This window comes from Euprymna scolopes, chromosome 12 (assembly GCF_053919585.1).
Source record: "Euprymna scolopes isolate OS-2025 chromosome 12, ASM5391958v1, whole genome shotgun sequence".
NCBI classification, from domain to species: Eukaryota; Metazoa; Mollusca; class Cephalopoda; order Sepiida; family Sepiolidae; genus Euprymna; species Euprymna scolopes.
Window position 1 is genome coordinate 89,799,886 of NC_136493.1, and position 20,233 is coordinate 89,820,118.

At 32.7% G+C, this 20,233-nt stretch overlaps 1 protein-coding gene across 2 annotated transcripts in view; it reads left to right on the plus strand.

Annotated features, from left to right (window-relative positions):
• Window positions 1-20,233, plus strand: part of LOC145291416 (activating signal cointegrator 1 complex subunit 3-like) — a 958,449-nt gene that overhangs the window by 54,893 nt on the left and 883,323 nt on the right. For both annotated transcript variants that reach the window (XM_080137231.1, XM_080137232.1), the window contains exons 9-12: window positions 5,358-5,558; window positions 11,761-11,901; window positions 13,921-14,085; window positions 17,929-18,085. In XM_080137231.1, the coding sequence (XP_079993357.1) occupies window positions 5,358-5,558; window positions 11,761-11,901; window positions 13,921-14,085; window positions 17,929-18,085 (664 nt within the window). The remainder of the gene's footprint in view (window positions 1-5,357; window positions 5,559-11,760; window positions 11,902-13,920; window positions 14,086-17,928; window positions 18,086-20,233) is intronic.

Here is a 20,233-nt window from a genome sequence, read left to right on the forward strand (position 1 = left end):
TTCGATTGACTAGCCTTAATTTAAACCTTTGTCACTTCCGGTTTGGCAATGGGTGCAACGGCAAAGATGTCACTACTTTTACTCAGTTTTGAAGCCGGTTTTGAACTCACTAGATAGGGCGCACCAAGGAGCTCCTGCCCAGATGTAGCAACAGTACTCCATTTTAGGATGTGCCTAGCTCTTAGACGATTGCATTGGCAGCCAGGCACTTATGTTACATGATAAGGGCTGTCCCCTTTTCATGTAAGTATAAAAATAGAGAGATTTAGTTAAATGTAAAAGTTAAATAGAATAGACGAAATTCGAACCTCGTAATTTAGGTTTAGAAATAGATTACGAAAGAGAATTAGCAAATGGAATGTAAAAAAACAAACCATTGTTTAGCTTAGAGATAAAATAGTTTTAAGAAAAGAATGTGCATTGTCAATTCTGTTATGAAAATTCAATTGAAGAATGCAACTATAAGATAATTTAATAAACATGTTTTTAACATATTGGAAATATAGGTTACTGGGAATATAGGTTAAAATTCCTTTTGTAAACAAAGGAAAAAGTTTGGACACGCATTTCCAGAACACGTGAAAGAAGACACATGTTTTAACATGTGTATGACGTCATGGAAAATGGGAAATTCTCGATATAGTTAGAAACTTTAGAGTTAAGCAAGGAGAACTGAGGGAGAGATGGAGAGAGAGTCTGAGGATGAGAGACGACAGTCCAGACATTGGATTCGAACGTCTAGAAGCGAGACGGTCACCTTTGAAACTTAGAATGTGAAACTTGAATTCTTGACTATGAAAACCACGACCGGTCAGGAGAAGAAATAAACCCATCATGTGTTTTTATAAACGTTGTCTTTGTGTTGTAATTCTACCAAAAGGTAAAGTGAAAATTGTCATTATATGTCTTGTATATCATGTGTTTTAAAATGTCTTTACATACACGTCTCGACATCTCATATCTACAATGTGAACACTAAGACTGTCTGAACTCTGTTTCATCACTCAAAGAGCTTCTATTACACTTCTAAGTATGAACATTTTATATATATGAATCTCTTTATAACACGAACAATCTCTCAACAACATTTCTCTCTCTCTCTCTCTCTCTCTAAGACACAACACAGAACTCTTAATCTCTCTTTAATAAGACTTCCTAACAAATAACAACGAACAACAATAAGAATAAGAACAATAATAATAAGACTATTATATAACACTTATTGGAGTGGTACAGTATGATCCAACTATTCCATAGCTGGCGATCTTGTGAAGTAGACCATTAGCCATATTCTATCAAAAGCCTTTGATATGTCAAGAGCTATTGCTCTAGAAACAAAGCCTCCATCAAGAGATTCACTAATCCTGTACACATTGGCTGTAGATCTAAAATGTATTTTTATTATAACAGTTCAAATAAATAGTTTTATTTATTTTATTTTATTTAAATAGCGTCATATTGTATATAATTTATAATTAAAATGTTTCATCAAAAAAATAAACAAGCAAATTATTGAAAATTATTAAAAAAAACAAAAATTAGTCTTTATTTTATATAATTTATTATATAAACATACAGACAAATTTTGTTTTTGTTTTTATAATTTTCAATGGTTTGCTTGTTTATTTTTTTAATTTCAATAAATCGCTTCACAATAAAAATAGTGCTAACAATTATTTTTCATGATAGAAAACCACTCTAAGAATTTAAAAAAAAAAAAATTTTAAACAGGCTCGCATAAAACCTTGGGAGACTTTAGCTTATTACAACCAAACTTTCCTTTCTTTCCATGTTTGGCAGAATTTCCATAAACAGAACTTCTTTCTGAGAAACACAATACTATGGAATTGCTTTCCTATCTATTATATGAGGTTGGTTTCAAAAGTAAAGTCTCCTATTTTTTTATTTTTTTGACCCAAAAAGACCTACAAAGACGGGAGTGGTACCATTAAATCAAGCAATCTTTTCTGCTTCAGAATTTATTTTTCACCACCATTCTAAAATCATTTTTGCCGAAAATCCAATCACACATCTCTGCTTCTGACGCACGTCAGGTGATGCTTTCTTAGTCTCACACCATCAGTATCTGCGACAATGAGATGAAACTTTCAGGTCATGAATGCATAAATTCAGTCATCATTCATATTATTTGGATTCATCGGACTATTCTTCTACTCTTGAGTATCATTTTCACAATGTTTCTGTCGATGTAACCTTCAACCTTCTTCAGGTTTATCTTGTCGAACTTGAGAATTTGGACGAAATTTCGAATGGGATCCTTTATTTACTTCACAGAGGTAGCATGCTCTCATTCTGTCAGCCATGACTAGGTAGATGTCCTAAGTAATTCACAATTGTATTTTTCACTGAGAATTGTACCTTCAACCTTCGGGAGGATTTCACTTACATTTGATTTTTCCGAGTTCTGTAACCACTGTGTGACACGGGTCTTTGTGGATAGTTCTAGTATGAATTTTGTGAGCCTTAAATCTATTTTATTTCTAGTTCTAGTATATATAGAAAAAACTAGCGGAAATTTTACAGGGGACTGATTCATATATAATATATTGATGTTGGCATCCTGTAGATATTCAGCATAAATGGAGACGCTCTGATATTATTGTAACTATTTTGTTAAAACTGCAAAAATATTTATCTAAGGTAGCAGGGTAGTAGCCAGGTTGTAAAATACGCTTAAATATATTTTAGTTCTTGCAGATTTCATATATATTATTTAATGTTCTATTGATTTTTAAATATTATAAATTTGCAATTCCAAAAATAAAAAATATATCTATATGACTTGAGTTCATCAGCTTAAATCGAAACCAAATCTCAAACTTATGAACATATATAGATATATATATATTTAGTTGTTAAAATTAAATTCTGAAAATCAAAATATAGACATATATTCGAGTTAAGAATTTATTGCTTGATAAAAGGAATATATAGAAGGGGTTATATTAATTTCCTTAATCCATGGATTTTCAATAATGGATCATATCATCAGAGGAAATGAAATGCGGTTAGCAAAATGTTCAGCTGTGAAAAGGCACTTATTTTGCTTTTCAGCACAAATATTGAAAAAGTTTTTTGGGTGGTGAATGATAGTTATATGAAAATAATTATTGGAAAATGGAATTTCATACAACCTGGGCAGTCCATTATCGGAAGGAGTATAATGTCCTCCAGGGTTTTATTTCCAAGTAGGTAGAATATTGGTCCAGGGGAGAAGGCAGTAATCCCATATAACAAAGATGCGTGGTTGCTCCTTATTGATATTCCGAAAGGTATACGGGGCGGCCGTATTCGTTAGTGTATTGAATGCATTTTGGTATATTTAATCCAGATTCTTTTTTGGTGTTGGCACAGTATATCAGATATTGGATGGATATACCAATCCATTGCATATATTCCCATGGGTGATGGAATTATATATGAATGTCTATGGTGCAATGGACCTCGAAACTCAATGGTCTAGGTAGCAAAATATTCCGAGAGAATCATCTCAATAAATTCTTAACTCGAATATATGTGTCTATATTTTGATTTTCAGAATTTAATTTTAACAACTAAATTTATATATTGCTCTATTCTTAAATATTGAGCTTTTCCTTTTTGGCTAGGATCACCCTGAAAGTATTACCTCTAGTAATATCTATCAGGATTTTTCATCGGATTTTAATCTGTCTTCTCTCGCTTATATATATATATATAAGTTTTTTTGTTTTGTTTTATTTTCTTTTTTGTAATCATATTTTTTTTCTAGTTTTTTTTTTTTTTCATTTTATTTTCAAGACTTGTTGTTCAATCAAGTTCTTTTGGTGGCACTGTCCATTTGTATATCTCCAGGAGAAAGCATCTTTTACACACAATCTTTTTTTAAGTAAACATTTGTGTTTACAATTGTTGTTGTACCTCATTTTTGGGGGACAGCAATTTCATCTCCTGACAATATAAGATTGTCTGCATCGATGTTTTCATTTCTTTTTCTAACATGTATAGATTTATTTTCTTGCCTCCTGTCATTTTTCTGTTTGGCAAGTTTGAAAATATTTGTTTGTCAGCTCTTTTTTTTTTTTTTTTTTGTTGGTTTAGTCGTTTTCTTCTAATTCGAATGTCGTCTGCTTCCATTTAGATAGCGCTTTTTCTTTGCCTAATCAAACTCCCAAAAATTCAATTAAAAAAAGATAATAATAAGTAACTAATCAGAAAATAAAAAGTCACCCCCCCCCCTTAATATCACCTTAAAAATTACTAAAATCATAACAGAACAAAAAAATTAAATAAAATATAAAGTCGAGTTAGCGTTTCAACATTTGAACAACACTCGGGAATTCATGAGAATTCGGGTCAAATTATGCAAGAGTACCGTTTCTTCAATATTCATAATTTTAAGATTGTCATTTTTAAAATACTTTCTTACATGCATATATTTGTTAGAAATAATTTTTTAATTATGATCAATAAAAGAAAATATATTCAAGAATTAATATTAATTTGCACTTTAAAAAGTTTTTTATGTTTAAATGAGAACTAAAATTGTTTTCGTTATTTTACTCTGGATGAAAATAATACTTTTTAAGGCAGTATTTTTAATTGTATAAACTTTGTTTTTACAAACATTTGATAAAAGTTCAATTTTAATCTATGAAGCAGAATCTGAAATTATTTTTTATTCTTAATACAAATGTTTCAATAAAAATTCCTCTTGACCATTTCTAAAAAAAAGTTCCATTCATTCAAAGATACCTAAAACTTGACCGTTTTTTAAAAGTTCCATTCATTCAAAGATACTTAAAACTTGACTATTTAAAAAAATTCCATTATTTTAAAGATACCTAAAACTTAACCATTTTTTTTAAAAACTTGACTATTTTTAAAAAATTCCATTCGTTCAAAAATATCTAAAACTTACCCATTTTGATGCATTTTGAGATTACTTTTTCATGTGTTTGCAGAAAAATAAAATTATCAAGAATTTATTTTTAAGAATATATTTTTTAGTGATTAAAAATATTGTACTTCATCAGATCATTTAATTTTCAATTTTAAAAATATATTTCTGTGGTTTGAGAATAAATTCTAGTTGGCATACACAATGAAGTCAAACGGTGAATAATTTTTTTCACTTGTATTTTTTTTTTTTTTTTTTGTTAGGCATATTAATTCTTTATGTCCTCCTCTCTTCCAATACTTTCAAACCACCATTTTTGTACTTCCTCATAAAAAAAGGAAGTGGACTTTTTGGATCACAGTTTAGTTCACTTGTTTTACGCATGTTTTTTTGAGGATTAAGAATTTTTTAATAAAATGTCTGGAGCACTTATTTTTCAAATCTTTAAATATTTCAGATTGGTGCCATGGCATTCCAAGGTATGAAAACCCTTAACCGAATTCAATCAATTGTTTATGAAACTGCCTACAAAACCAATGAAAATCTACTCATTTGTGCCCCGACTGGAGCTGGCAAAACAAACATTGCTATGTTAACAGTTGTCAGGCAAATTAAGCAACACATTATACAGAATGTCATAAAGAAAGATGAATTTAAGGTGAGTTATCTATTTCTATTCCAAATTCAATTCATAATTTTTTTTGCTTTTCCTTTTATCTAAGATTAGCATTTCAGCCCAGCGTTACCCGGGTGTTTTGAGGTGTATGTTGAGCCAAAAAAAAAAAGCAGTCAATTTTTTAACTTTGACCTCTATTATGACCCCTGAACATTTATTGTTTTGGGCTCAAATCAAGTTATTAAGTTAGATCCATGTTCAAGAAACCTATATCTAAAATTTCAAGTGTTTAGACTGAAAATTGGCAGAGGAGTTTGGTAGAGTTCTCAAAGGTCAAATCGTTGAATTTTGACCCATTACAAAGATTTTCCCAAATCTCAGTACCCTATATATCAAATTTCGAGTCTGTAGACTAAGAATTGACAGAGTTATTGCTTAGGGAAATTTACACACACACACACAAATACACAGACACGTTCACTTTTATAGATTAAACAAAAATATATATGTATACATAAATATATATGGAAACAATTTTGTGTTTACTATAAACTTTTTACACAGATATTATGCAAGTATAAATCATGTAGAATATCTGCATGAATATAATTACACATAATGGTTAACTAAAGATGATCATCCCATAAGAAAACCGAAAAAAACTAATAGGGAATTAATTAAAATTAATGTTTAAAAGAATATGCAAATTAGCTAGATCTTTTGCTAGTGAATGTAATTCCACAAGACATATATAAGAAAATTGTATTTTCTTTTTAAATAAATAGAAAAGATGGTTTTTAATATGAATATCAATACACACAAAAGAAAAACGAATTTATAGGAATATAGATTTTATCTTTTAGCCAAGGTTTTGTGTGATCACTTCATAGTTGGCTCACAACCTGATTATTACACATCCTCTATATTTGATTGGCTGTTGCATTGAAACTAATCGAATTGAGCCCACGTAAATTAAAAGATTATCTAAGAATTAGAAGAAAAAAATCTTTTCTACAAAGCGAATTTAATACCAATTCTCTTGGGAATTATCTGGGAATGTTTTACACAAGATATACCAATTTGTACTAATTGGATTCTTCAAACTATTGTTCTCATCTTGAATGTTATTCTCACAACCTTTTAGCCAATATAATCTCTAACCTTCTTTAGGTGTATCTTGGGAATCATTCTATTGAACTCTGGAATCTGTATGGAACGGAACAAAATCCTTTATTTAATCCATAAGGACGTGTGGTGTAAGAGATAGAGTACTTAGTAAAGTTCAGTTCTAAGGAACTCTCTTGCAGATTGAATGTCCAAGCCTCAGTGCAGCTGATACCAAAAATACAATTTTGAATCACGACTTTTACCTGATTATGACTGACAGAATGAGAACATGCTATCCCCGTGTATTAAATCAAGAGTTTCCTTCAAAATTCCATACAGCTTGACAAGATATACCTGAAGAAGGTTGGAGGTTAATTTTGTTTTGTGTAAATAACACTCGACATCAAAACATTAGTCAAAATCTTACAGAAAAGGTGTTTATTATTATTCAACCTCTCTTCCGTTTCTATTAGTAAATCATAAATCAAATAGCTACATTCATCGTTTTTACAATGAGCGTTATCAATCGTAAAACATTATTCTATAGATAATTTTGTAGAGGGGAGAGCGACAAAAAGAGTATGGAACTCATATTTCTGCCAAAGATCTTTATATAGTTGTTGCAATATTTTGGGATTAATGGGGTATGATCCCACACAGTCAGACGATTCTATTTATAAACGATGCTGCTAAGAACTGACAAATCAAATTAATTCACGTTCTGCTACCAACCAATCAGAAATCAGAATTGCTTCATAAATATTAAACCTTTTCTGGAGCAATTTCACATGTTCTTTTCCCGGGTTTCGACACGGTAAGAATATTTTGTTCTGTGGAACTGTCTACTACAAACAAGTCACCTCCCAGGACTTGTGTGTAGCAGCGAACTATCTGAAACTGTTCTGAAACTCAAAATGGCTTACACTTCTAGAGGTTATGAGCCCAGCGTGCGTCTTTATTTCGATGGATCCGAATCAAAATTCGAATTGTGGCAAGTTAAATTTCTGGGATATCTACGAATCCAAAAGCTACACAAAGTACTACAAAGACAATCTGAAAACAGAAACGACCCCGACTTCATTCAAAAGAACGCAATTGTCTTTGCGGAATTAATACAGTGTTTAGATGACCGAAGTCTATCACTGGTAATGAGAGAAGCCCTGGACGACGGCTGCAAAGCATTAAACATGCTGAGAGAGCATTATTTATCGAAAGGAAACCCCAAAATTATTTCTTTATACACTGAACTGACCTCTCTAAAACGAATGGAAGCCGAAACTATTACTGATTATATTATAAGAGCCGAGACAACTGCAAATTCTTTAAAAATGTCTGGTGAAGTTATAAGTGACAGTCTGTTAATTTCCATGGTCCTTAAGGGATTACCGAGTGATTTCAAGCCATTTACCACCGTGATAACCCAGAAAGAAAAACCCATGACTTTTAGCCAGTTCAAGGTAGCACTCAGAAGTTACGAAGAAACTGAAAAAAATGATCACAGAAAAAAACGAATCCACAAATATCATGAAATTTAAAAATACACACATAAAAACACCAAAATCGAATTATACCCATGCCAGGAATAAAAAACGCAACTTTGCCAAAAGCAAGTTTTTTCCTAAGAAAAGTACAAAAATTATTTGCTATAATTGTGGACGACCTAATCACAAGAGTTTCCAATGTAGATACAGGACTCAAAATGGCGACTACATTAAAAATGTAGAGAGATCTATTAGCGAACATACATTTTTATTTTCGTGTGCATTTGATGCTTCAACAAACAATAATAATTTTCTTGTCGATTGTGGGGCCACGGCACATGTAATTACAAAGGAATCTGATTTTATCAATTTTGATCCCAACTTTAAGCCACAAAATCATTTTGTAGAACTAGCTGACGGGAGTTGAGTCAATGATATCGTTTTGAAAAGAGGCAATGCGAAAATCTCGCTAAAGAACAATAAAGGTGAACTGTGTTTCTGTATTCTAGAAAACGCTCTTCTAATCCCAAAATTTAAACAAAATATATTTTCTGTACAAGCTGCCACAAAACAAGGTGCAAATATAAACTTTAGCCCCAATAAATCAAAACTGGTATACTCGAATGGAACTGTATTCGACATTAAAGAAAATGGAAGACTATATTATTTAAATAGCGTAGTCCCATCGAAAACCGATGATCTACAGACATGGCATAAAATTCTTGGACACTGCAATATTCCTGATATCAAAAACTTGCCGACTGTAGTTGATTGAATGCAAATACAAACATCAAAAACCTTCAACTGCGACGTCTGTACGCAAGGGAAAATGACAAACTATCAAAACAAGATACCAGACAAAAAGGCCAAAAAAATCTTATCAATGGTGCATTGTGACTTGAACGGTCCCGTAGAACCGATGGCCAGAGAACATTATAGATATGTGTTGAATTTCATACATGACCATTCAGGTTTAGTAATGGTTTACTTTTTAAAGAACAAATCTGATACCCTGCTAGCAACTAAGAAATATCTAGCCGACATGGCCCCCTACGGTGAAATCAAGTGTATTCACTCTAATGGTACGGAATTCACCAATAAAGACTTTGAATTTTTACTAATTAACCATCATATCAGGCATGAAACATCAGCTCCTAGATCGCCACACCAAAATGGGACTGCTGAACGTGCGTGGCGGACACTTTTTGAAATGGCAAGATGCCTACTCATTGAATCAAAACTCCCTAAAAACCTCTGGACGTATGCACTCATGGCGGCAGCCTATATACGCAACAGGTGCTTTAACAAAACACTATCTAAAACTCCATATGAATCTTTCTGCAGTAAAAAACCAAATTTAAGCAGAATGCATATATTTGGTTCAACTTGCTTCGCATATATAGAGAAAAAGAGTAAATTGAATATTAAAGCCGACAGAGGTATATTTCTTGGATACGATAAAAACAGTCCAGCCAATTTAATATTTTTTACCGAAAAAAATAAAATAAAAAGAATCCGGTGTGTAAAATTCACAGACACGTTTAATTTTACAGACGAAAACCCGTCATATGAAGAGGATTAAATTATATTACCTCAAATAATTAGAACAAACGAAAACAATAAAAATGACGGAGACGAGAGTGTCCATGATGATGATAAAGTCGAAAGATATCCCAAAAGAAATAGAAGACAACCCGATTTTTTTGTGGTCGACAATATAAAAGATTATCAAATCGACTATTGCTATTCAATGGAAAATGCACCAAAAAGCTTCAACGAAGCAATTAATTCAGAACATTGTGATGAATGGAAAATTGCCATGAAAAAGGAAATAGATGCCTTAACCAAAAATGATACCTATACGGTAGTGCCTCTCCCAAGAGATAAACATGTTATTTCTACCAGATGGGTCTTTACAAAAAAGAGTACAGCATCAGGCATAGAACAGTACAAAGCAAGATTTGTTGCTAAAGGGTACTCTCAGATTTACGGTAAAGAATTGATTACAAGCCCCGTAGTAATTAATTGTGATAATCAAGCCAGTATAGTCTTAGCACAGAACACGATAATCAACCAAAGATCCAAGCATATAGATGTAAAATACTATTTCATAAAAAACGAGATAAAAAAGGAATCCATTTTTTTGAATAACATATCATCAGAACAAAATATTGCTGATGTATTTACGAAACCCACGACAAGGATAAAGCTACAACGTTTTTTCTCAAAACTTGTTGGGGAATTCCACTGAATAATTTTTTTTTTCTTTCACTGCCCTGTATGTATATAGATTTCTATATATCAAAAAAAAAAAAAAAAAAAATAGTCCTGGACAAGACGTTAAACTGTATCCATTTTATTTGTATTAACACTTTAACCTACTAATGTGTAACTAATACTTTTGTTAAGAAAAAAAAAAAAATCTTTGTAATTTTCCTTTTTGACATTTGAACACAATTAAAAATGGCGTCTTTTTAAATGCTAAAATTCTAAGATCCAAATGATTTCTAATTTTTGTTATGTTTAAGTGAATATAAAAATATATATTTATTTTTGAGCAGAACAAACACAAGGGACTTCCCCATTATAAAAAAATAGGGAGGATGTTGCAATATTTTGGGATTAATAGGGTATGATCCCACACAGTCGGACGATTCTATTTATAAACGATGCTGCTAAGAACTGACGAATCAAATTAATTCACGTTCTGCTACCAACCAATCAGAAACCAGAATTGCTTCATAAATATCAAACCTTTTCTGGAGCAATTTCACATGTTCTTTTCCCGGGTTTCGACACGGTAAGAATATTTTGTTCTGTGGAACTGTCTACTACAAACAAGTCACCTCCCAAGACTTGTGTGTAACAGCGAACCATCTGAAACTGTTCTGAAACTCAAAATGGCTTAAACTTCTAAAAAAAAAAAAAAAAAAAGTTTTACTTAATTTAAAAAAAAATTTTTTTTGTGCTTATTGAGATGCATGTAAAGTATGACAACTCAAATTCAAATTACAGGAAATGAATATATTTACTTATCAAAGAAAAGTATTTGTGTACATGAAAATTTACAGAAAAAATAAGCTAGTAGAATTTAATAAAAAATAAAAATTATTCAAAGTCAACAAATTGCGAATGATAAGAGGGGAAATAATTTTCTAGAACACGTTTGGTTTGATGCAAATGTCATTCGGAGTTTGTGAACGACAAATAATAAATTCATTTTATTTTTTTATTAAAATTCTACTCGATGATTTTCCATAATTTTTTGTGTACGCTAATATTTTCTCCTGATAAATATACCCATAAGATTTTAGTTATTTTATTTTGAACTGACATATTTTGCATGTACCTCAATATAAATAAGTGCCATTAATTTTTTTAACAAAGCACTGTAACAAGATTAACTACTAATGATGGTAATTATTATATAGTCAGGTTGTGTTTGGAATAATGGTAACCTCTATAAGAATAATGCAGAAAATAATGGTTTAAAGTTTTGTATTTTGAAAATAAATTGATCGTTAGCTTTCTTCTCACGTCCAAATATTCTGTTGATGACATTTGCCTAACAAAACGCAAAAAAAAATCAATAAAGTTATAAAATACATTTTGTTCATCATTATATTTTAATAATTGTATTTTTTTTTTCTATTAAGATTGTTTATATTGCACCAATGAAAGCACTGGCTGCTGAAATGGTGAGGAATTTTAGTAAACGTCTTGAATCACTCGGCATTAGTGTGCGAGAACTGACTGGAGACATGCAACTGACCAAACAAGAAATTGCAAATACACAGGTGAGGATTTTAATCTTTTTTAAAAATAATTTTATTAGCCAGGTAACCTGATGTTGCCCGGGAATGAATAAAAACCCTTGTGTACTCCTGTTCCTAAATTTGCTTACCTATATCAAGATTTTTTTTCTTATTGTTTAATTGCAATGTTTTTCCATTTTAAAACTTTAAGAGTTATTTCCCTTGGTTTCTTGAATCTTACAAACATTTTTTTCTGACTCTTCAATCAGTAATTTGGTTATTGGTGAACCCCAGATTAATGAATATTAAAGTAAATCTTTTACTAAAACCTGGCTGAGATTATATTGAAGCAGAATATATAGTTTTTTTGCTATATCAATGGTAGTTTCCGAATTTCAGGCTGTTTGTGTGTCTAACTCTATCGACCTGGCATTGCCCAGGATGCAGTAAAATTATTTTACTTTTAAAATTTTGTTATCTTCTTGCTGATTTTATTGATCAGTTTTAACGCTGCTCAGATGTGATTTTGAACATTTAACAAGATAATTTTATTTGTAAGATTAATCGATTTGTCACAGTCTTGAAAGACTGCTATATAATCTCTCCTGTTATTTCCAAGTTGAGTCTGTGAAAGCCATGTATGGTTGGCAAAGGCTTGTTCCAGTTATGTTGTTGATTTGGTAGTTCCCAAGTTGTATTCATGTGTGAATAGTTCAGTGAAATGCATGTTTAGTAGTTTCCTCCTTATCCGAGGTCCTGTTTAAAGGGCTTCTTAAACTGAAGCTGAAGTCAGTCTTTTTTCCAGTCGATAGTCCAGATCGGGTTAGTTCTGCATAGAGAATGTCTTTCTGAAACTGAAATCATCAAAAAGAAGTTTGGTTCAAAAACATTTAACGAAACAAAATAATTCTAATTGAATAAGTTCTTCAAACTAAAAATAAAATGATTGTTTATTTCTTTAATTAGAGAATGAAACCAGGAAAAACTAGAATGAATAGCTTGAAATTTTCCTTGAACTAATAGTGTAGCATATTTGACCCTAAGCATCAGTTGGAGGAGAGGGAACACCCTTAAATAAAATCACACAAAAAAAGCAAACTAATAGCAAGTATTTGCTTCATACTATTTTATTCGGAGAGACTTAGTAGTAGCATGCAGAGGGCAGGGCCAGCCAATCATGTTTAAACTATACCTTTTTGCTTGTAACATTTCTGAAGGCATATAAAGAGTTGGCCCCGGACATCGCCAGACTTCTTCATATCACTGCAGTGTTTCAGTAAAGGGTGACCAACAAAACTTCCTCGGCTCCTTTTTAATCTGCGTATAAGATCTTTCACTATTATATAAAATGAACTTTGTGTGTATTTGTTCCCTATATACTCCGCAACGGCTGGGATAATTTTTATGAAATTTCACACAAATGTACTTTATGTATCTGTCAGTGTTCTTAGACAGGTTTTGTATTGGAATGTCTTTAATAAGTATCGATAACAGAAAAAAATCCAATGAAAGAAGGAATGGGTGATTTTGATCAAAGTGAATACCTTATACAGTCTAACATCAAAATGCATTTGAGAAGCTTTATTACCACACAAGCAGAAAGGTCCAGCATATAAAATCAACAGTAGGTTCTTTGATATGATAGGAGTAGATTTGGAATGAATGTTTCTGTTTAGAACACATTTGAACCATGATACTTGACTTTTGCATTTTAAACTTTAATTCTAATATAAGTAGTTTTTGAAGAAAATTTTTAAAAATTGAGTTTTGTTAAAAAAATAAACAAGACTTTGTATCATAACAAGGGAGATAATTATTTTCTGAAAAGTTTGAAAATCTTAGGCTAAATTAACAAAACTCAATTTCCAGTAATATGCCTTATTTGGGGTGTAAGTGAGTAAAAATCTACTCATAAAATAAAATCTTGTAAATTTTTTTTTTTTGACTAAGCTCGGAGATTAAATATTGGCAGCAGCAAGATGAAGGTTTAGGAGATTAGACCACATCTTTTTAAGAATGTGGTTTTTATTATTTTTTATTTTATTTTATTTTTTTTTTTAGATGCTTGTTACCACCCCCGAAAAATGGGATGTTGTCACAAGGAAAGGAACTGGGGATGTGTCTCTTTCCCAACTAGTCCGCCTACTTATTATTGATGAAGTCCATCTACTGCATGATGATCGTGGCTCTGTTATTGAAAGCATTGTGGCTCGAACTCTACGACAGGTGATTTTAATCTTTTCTTTTTAATCTTTCTAATTATGCCTTAGCTAGGTGTGATATCCGACAGTCTAACGTGCATCCAGAAGGGAGGCTCCGACTTGGAGACTTTGAGGAGTATTGAATCTCCTTTTACCATTAATCCTAATCCGTGTTAAATTAAAGTCATTGTACCTGTCAGGGTCCCATCTATGCGTTAAATAGAATTTATGGTTTGCAACAAATTAATCCACAAACCTATCTTATACAAAACATAGGTGTTTGTTATAATAGTCGACAGATTGATTTTTTTTTAAATATGTCATTTTAAACAAAAATAATACTTAATATTTGCCGAAACTAGTAACATATTAAAAAATTACAAAATTCATTGAGTAGAAAATTATTTATACTTAAAGTAATTTTTATGGAAAATTAGGGAAGATGGCATTTTCCCTAGACGGGAACACTTTGAAGATTGCGAATACAGGAGACATATTTCTCTCTCTTTTCGATACTGTAATGGCTGATGTTTTGTTTTAGCCGATTTTTTTTTTTTTTTTTTTTTTTTACTAAAAACACATAGCAGTTGTTTTACTCAATGAATTTTTGTAATTTTTGGATATATTACTATTTTCGACATGGCAATTAAATAAGTATTGTTGTTTTTGCTTAAAACAACATATTTCAAAAATCGATCTGTAGACTCTAACTTAACAAGCACCAGAACATATGGATGGTTTTAGGCATAAAATGATCCAATCAATGTTGACATACCGTAAAAAACCTACAACCAACTAACGAGGCAAAAATATTTTTAGACTAAGAGTGTCCAACATTTTGTAACGCCTCCTCCTCAATGCAAATGCACCAAAAATTTTTCACCCATAACATAGATGCATCACACGAACCTGAACCCTCTTTTAGTTCATTTCAGGTTTTCTAATATGGACATAGTTGACAGTTATTATACAACCATTTTATGTGATACAACATATAGGATAAAAAATATGGAGAATTATGATTTGATGCTGAATAGGAAAGCAAACATTTCTCCTAAAATACAGTTCAATATTCTTATTACAAAGATTTCCTTTCAAATATTGTTATGTTTTTGCTAGTAGAAAAATAATCACATTCGGAAAAATATAAGAAATTATAAAAATAAAAGATGCAGTCTATTTTGTACGTACAATATTCTTTCATGATATTATCTGCAATGCCATTATTTTGATAATGAATTCATGGATGCCGTCATCTTAAGGAGCCTTCTAAACCAAAGGGAGATAACTCTGGCATTATAAATTCGGAAATAGCTAGAGAAAAGAAAATTGGAGAAAAAAACCATGCATATATATGGATTTTGCTGTGGACGACGAAGCCTCAAACATTCCGTCGCACACGTGTTTTAGCTACGTATCACAACTTTAAACTTTCTTCACTTTATCTAAATATTTTTTTTGCCATGTGCAAAAAAAAAAAAATTTCAGCTTTCAATTTCATCATGGAGAACGTGTGTCAACAAGCCCACCGCATAACTCAAATAACAGTTTTCTCGCTATTTCAACTCCAGTTTTCCACAATTATCGAAAAGAAAAAGTGACAACAAGCCTCTTCAGCAACATGTTATGGCGCAACAAGCCTCTTCACAGCATATTAACCCTTTCCAGCAACACCTTACAGGACATCAACCTTTTCTAGCAACAGACGCGACAACCAACTCAAAGATATTCACCAAACACTGTACACTTCTGGATCTCACAACGCATCGAAGTTCCCCAGCAACATAAGTAAGCTGCATCATGCACACTAAGACACTCATCCCGAGACGTTCAGACCTGTACTGACCCACGAAGTACGCCGATCACCTGAACAACGACCGTAAGCGTGTAGTTAACGCATTCGCGAACCAACTTCAACTCATCATGCTGATCCTTGCGCATGCTTCATAGACTCTGTGGCAATACAGTCTATGACCGCAACACTCGCACTCCATAACTCACAATGTCGTTCCTGTGATCATTCCACAGTTGTACAAGTTTTGAACACATTTCTGCCTGATAGCCTTTAATGTCGCAACTCCTTTTTTTTCACCTTGATACTTCATAAAAAGAAATTCATTCTTGTTCCCTATACAGTGGACATGCACACATATATATGCATGTTTTTTTTCTCTAGCTTCCAGCTAACTAGGAAGGGAATATTGTGGGAATGGAAATTCCCAGGCTAATTTGATTGTTGCCCTTTAACTCAGAGAGTGACCTAGCCATGTGACTTCCTGTTTCTCATCTCTCTTCACACTCCAGATATGGAGCTGACAACACGTGTTTGTCTTCAATTCAAATCTCAAATGTGAGTGGCATGCAAGTTACGTCCACGCCTCGACAGGGTGTTTATCTTTTCTCAAGATAGGTTTTGTACAAACAAACTCTTACACACACAATGAACTTCCAAGGTAGGCTTTGATGAACTCTCATGTACGTTCACACACGCATACACGCAACGAACGTTTATCTACATGCATGCTAGTTATAAACACAAACACTCTGTAACGTTCATAATATTTCTGTGTAAATAAATATTCCTTGTATATATGTAAATATATGATCCTGTTTCAGCGTTCTTCATTTCGATATCTTAAATGTACTCATAGCACGTGCACTTATGTTGTTTTCTTTATTACGCTGTCCTAGTAAAGACGACCTCCAACTATTCGGCTTATTGAACACGCAGCGTAGTCATGTAACTGGTTCACATACACGCAGCCTACAACCAGCTATACAACCGGTATATAAACTACACACCAGGTCCTCCACAGTTGTCATGAAGCTGACTGTTTCTCTTTTCCTCTTTAAATGTGTTAAATTAGAAAGAAATGGCAGAAACACTAGAGGATGACCTCCAATCAGTAGTGGAGTGGGGACAAAAATGGATGGTCACGTTCAATGCCGCCAAGACTAAACTAGTTTCATTCAATAATTACAAGAAACCTTCTCTACCACCTATAGCAATGGCCAACGACTCTTTATCTGAGAGTACGTCTTTCAAGCTCCTTGGCCTAACATTCACAGGAAACATGAGTTGGAACAATTACATCGAGGGCATTGCCAGGAAGGTAGGCTCTCTCTATCGTGCTAGAAAACTACTAACACCTGAAAGTATCCTGTACCTCTATAAGGCCACTATTCGCCTATGTATGGAGTATTGCTGTCATATTTGGGCTGGTGCATCGGCTACTAGTCTCTCGCTCCTTGACAAGGTTCAAAAGAGAGTCGCAAATCTGATAGGCCCTAAACTGGCATCAAAGCTTCAGCCTCTGTCACATCGATGAAACGTTGCATCCCTCTGCCTGTTCTACAAGTATTTTAATGGTGAATGCTCTGATGAACTGCAAGCACTTGTGCCCCCACGACGTGAGCACCCTCGACAAACCCGACAAGCTGCAAAATCCCACCTCCACACTGTAGAGATCCCTAGATGTAAAAGATCTTTCTACTCCAGTAGTTTCTTCCCCAGAACCGCTAGACTTTGGAATTCCATTCCAGGTCACTGCTTCCCCAACTGTACTGACATGCAGAAGTTCAAGTGCAACGTGAACCAACATCTTGTTGCCCAAATCCCTACATAGTATCCCAGTAGTTGTTTCCCCTGATAGTAGCCCCCTACACCAAAGTGGCAATGTGCCTTGTTTGGGGTGAAAATGTAATAAAAAAAGAAGATATCCAAATGCTAAATAAGCATTTGTAAAAATATATGTCATACAAATCAGTGAGACTTAAAATGTTCCAGGTTTTTAAAAAGTCTTTTTGAATGATTGTCTCAATTTATTTGTTTGGATTTCTAGATTTTTACCTTTGCTTTTTTTTCCAGGTGGAGGCTACTCAAAGCATGATCCGAATTGTTGGTCTCTCGGCCACCTTACCAAATTATTTGGATGTAGCAAGATTCTTAAGAGTCAATGTAAATCTTGGTCTTTTCTTTTTTGATGGAAGATTCCGGCCCGTACCTCTTGGCCAAACTTTTATAGGTAATTCACCTTTTTTTTAAAAAAGTTTTTTACTTTTCAATACCAACTTGTCTGATGTTTTATGCAAAATGCAACCTTTTATTGTTATGGATTTTCTTTGCATGTCTTTGAAGCAACATAGTCATACAATAGCGTCACGTTTTTTTATGCAGTTCTTTGCATTATTGTTGTATTCCACAACTGCTTTCAAGCTGCACTCGTGTAACGAAGCAGTGCACTCCTATTGTAACAGTGTAGACAAATGAAATCAACATAAGCTGTAAGATAGCTGACTAGTGAAAATATTAGCAGCAGCAGCCATTTTATTGATATGCAAATTAAGCAAGTGTGCACGTGCTGATGTCATGGGAAGAAGGAGAGAGAAAAAAGAACAGCATGTGGTCAAACAAAGGAAGCGATTGGAGGTGTTTTCACTTGCGTGCGGTGATAAAAAAAAAAAAAAAAATGCACCGCGGGCTCAGTGAAATGCGCTGTCAGAAATGACTGGAATAAAAGCTTTTTGTATTCACCTAAAAAAAAAAAAATGTGGAGTCATATTTTTGATGTCCTTCCTTGTGTGTTTGTTCCTGTGACGGTACCAGACAACGTGTGGGTCTGAGTGGTTAAAATGTAACAACACAGTTCGAGAGTAATGGCCACACTACACTGGTTGGGCAGTAGAGGGCAGTGTTGCATTGTAAGGTCCTTGTTGTTGCATTCACAGATGGTTAGGTTGAATTTTGTAGCCTCTTCTGGGCATAGTAACTTTTGATCTCCCCATTTTAACTTTTGATCTCCCCATTTTTGTTTGTGATATTTTACCACTGGAGTCAGGATGCTTCTGAACTAAGAAAGGAAGCAGGATTCACACAGGTTTGAAAAGGCCTTAAATTTTGAGCTTTGTCTTGAAAAGGCCTTATTTCTATTCTTTTGAAAAGGCCTTGGAAATATAAGAAAAGTCTTAAAAAGGAGCTTGAAAATCATATTCTTTATATTCAGTAAAAATGTTTGTTGTAATATTAAAAATAAAATCGAAATAAATACTATTGCAATATTTTTGGCAGATTTGCCGTTTAGTTGTACAAATAGCCTCAAATCCTGTTATCAAAAAAGGGACACGTTGGGTCGACACCGGTGTAAATAGAAGTTTGTTTATATTTACGTGATTATTGAAAATGTAATCCTGTGATTAAAATTTAATTAAACTAACCACGTTGTTTAACAAATAAAAAGAAAAAAAAGAGAAATAATGAAAGATGAAGTTTTAAAATGATTAAATGTGTTTTATTTTATAGTTTAAAAATAAAAACATTAAACAATATAAATAAAATGTTGGTTTTGTTCTCAAAAAGAAATAATGAAAGATGGAGTTAAATATTGAATTATTGTTGAGACGCATCATCATATGCATCCGAGTACAATATAAAATGTAAAATCTAACCAAAATCTTATTTGTATTGTTCAATGTTTTAAATTTTAAATTATAAAATAAACATTTTACATTATAAAGTAAAACACATTTAATCATTTTAAAACTTCATTTTTCATTTCTTTTTTATTTGTTAAACAACATATTATTTGTATTGTTTAATGTTTTAAATGTTTAATTATAAAACAATAATAAATTATAAAATTAAACACATTTAATCTTTTTATTTGTTAAACAATGTGGTTAATCTAAAATAAATTATACGTAAACCCACTTCTGGGTATATTCCGGTGACAACCCAACATGTCCCTTTTTTTGATAACAGGGTTGTAGGCTATTTGTACAACTAAATGGCAAATCTGCCATATTTTTTTAATATTAAAAATAAAATCATAAATACATTCTGAAATTACATCACTGCTGATGCTATTCTCTATCTATATAAGAGCCAGGTACGTCCAAGGATGGAATACTGTTGCCACATCTGGGCAGGAGCTGCTAGAAAGAACTTGTCCTGCCTTGATAGAGTTCAAAATAGACTTCGTAGCCTCGTAGGAGATGTCCTTTTCTCCTCCTTGCAACCTCTATCTCACAGAAGAGATGTTGCGAGTTTGTCTCTGATGTATCGTTATTTTCATGGAAAGTGTTCAACTGAGCTTCAATCTATGGTCCCCCCTCGCCAAACTTTCACAAGAAACACTCGTCTAGCTGTAAACACTATCAATAATTTCCCCCACTCT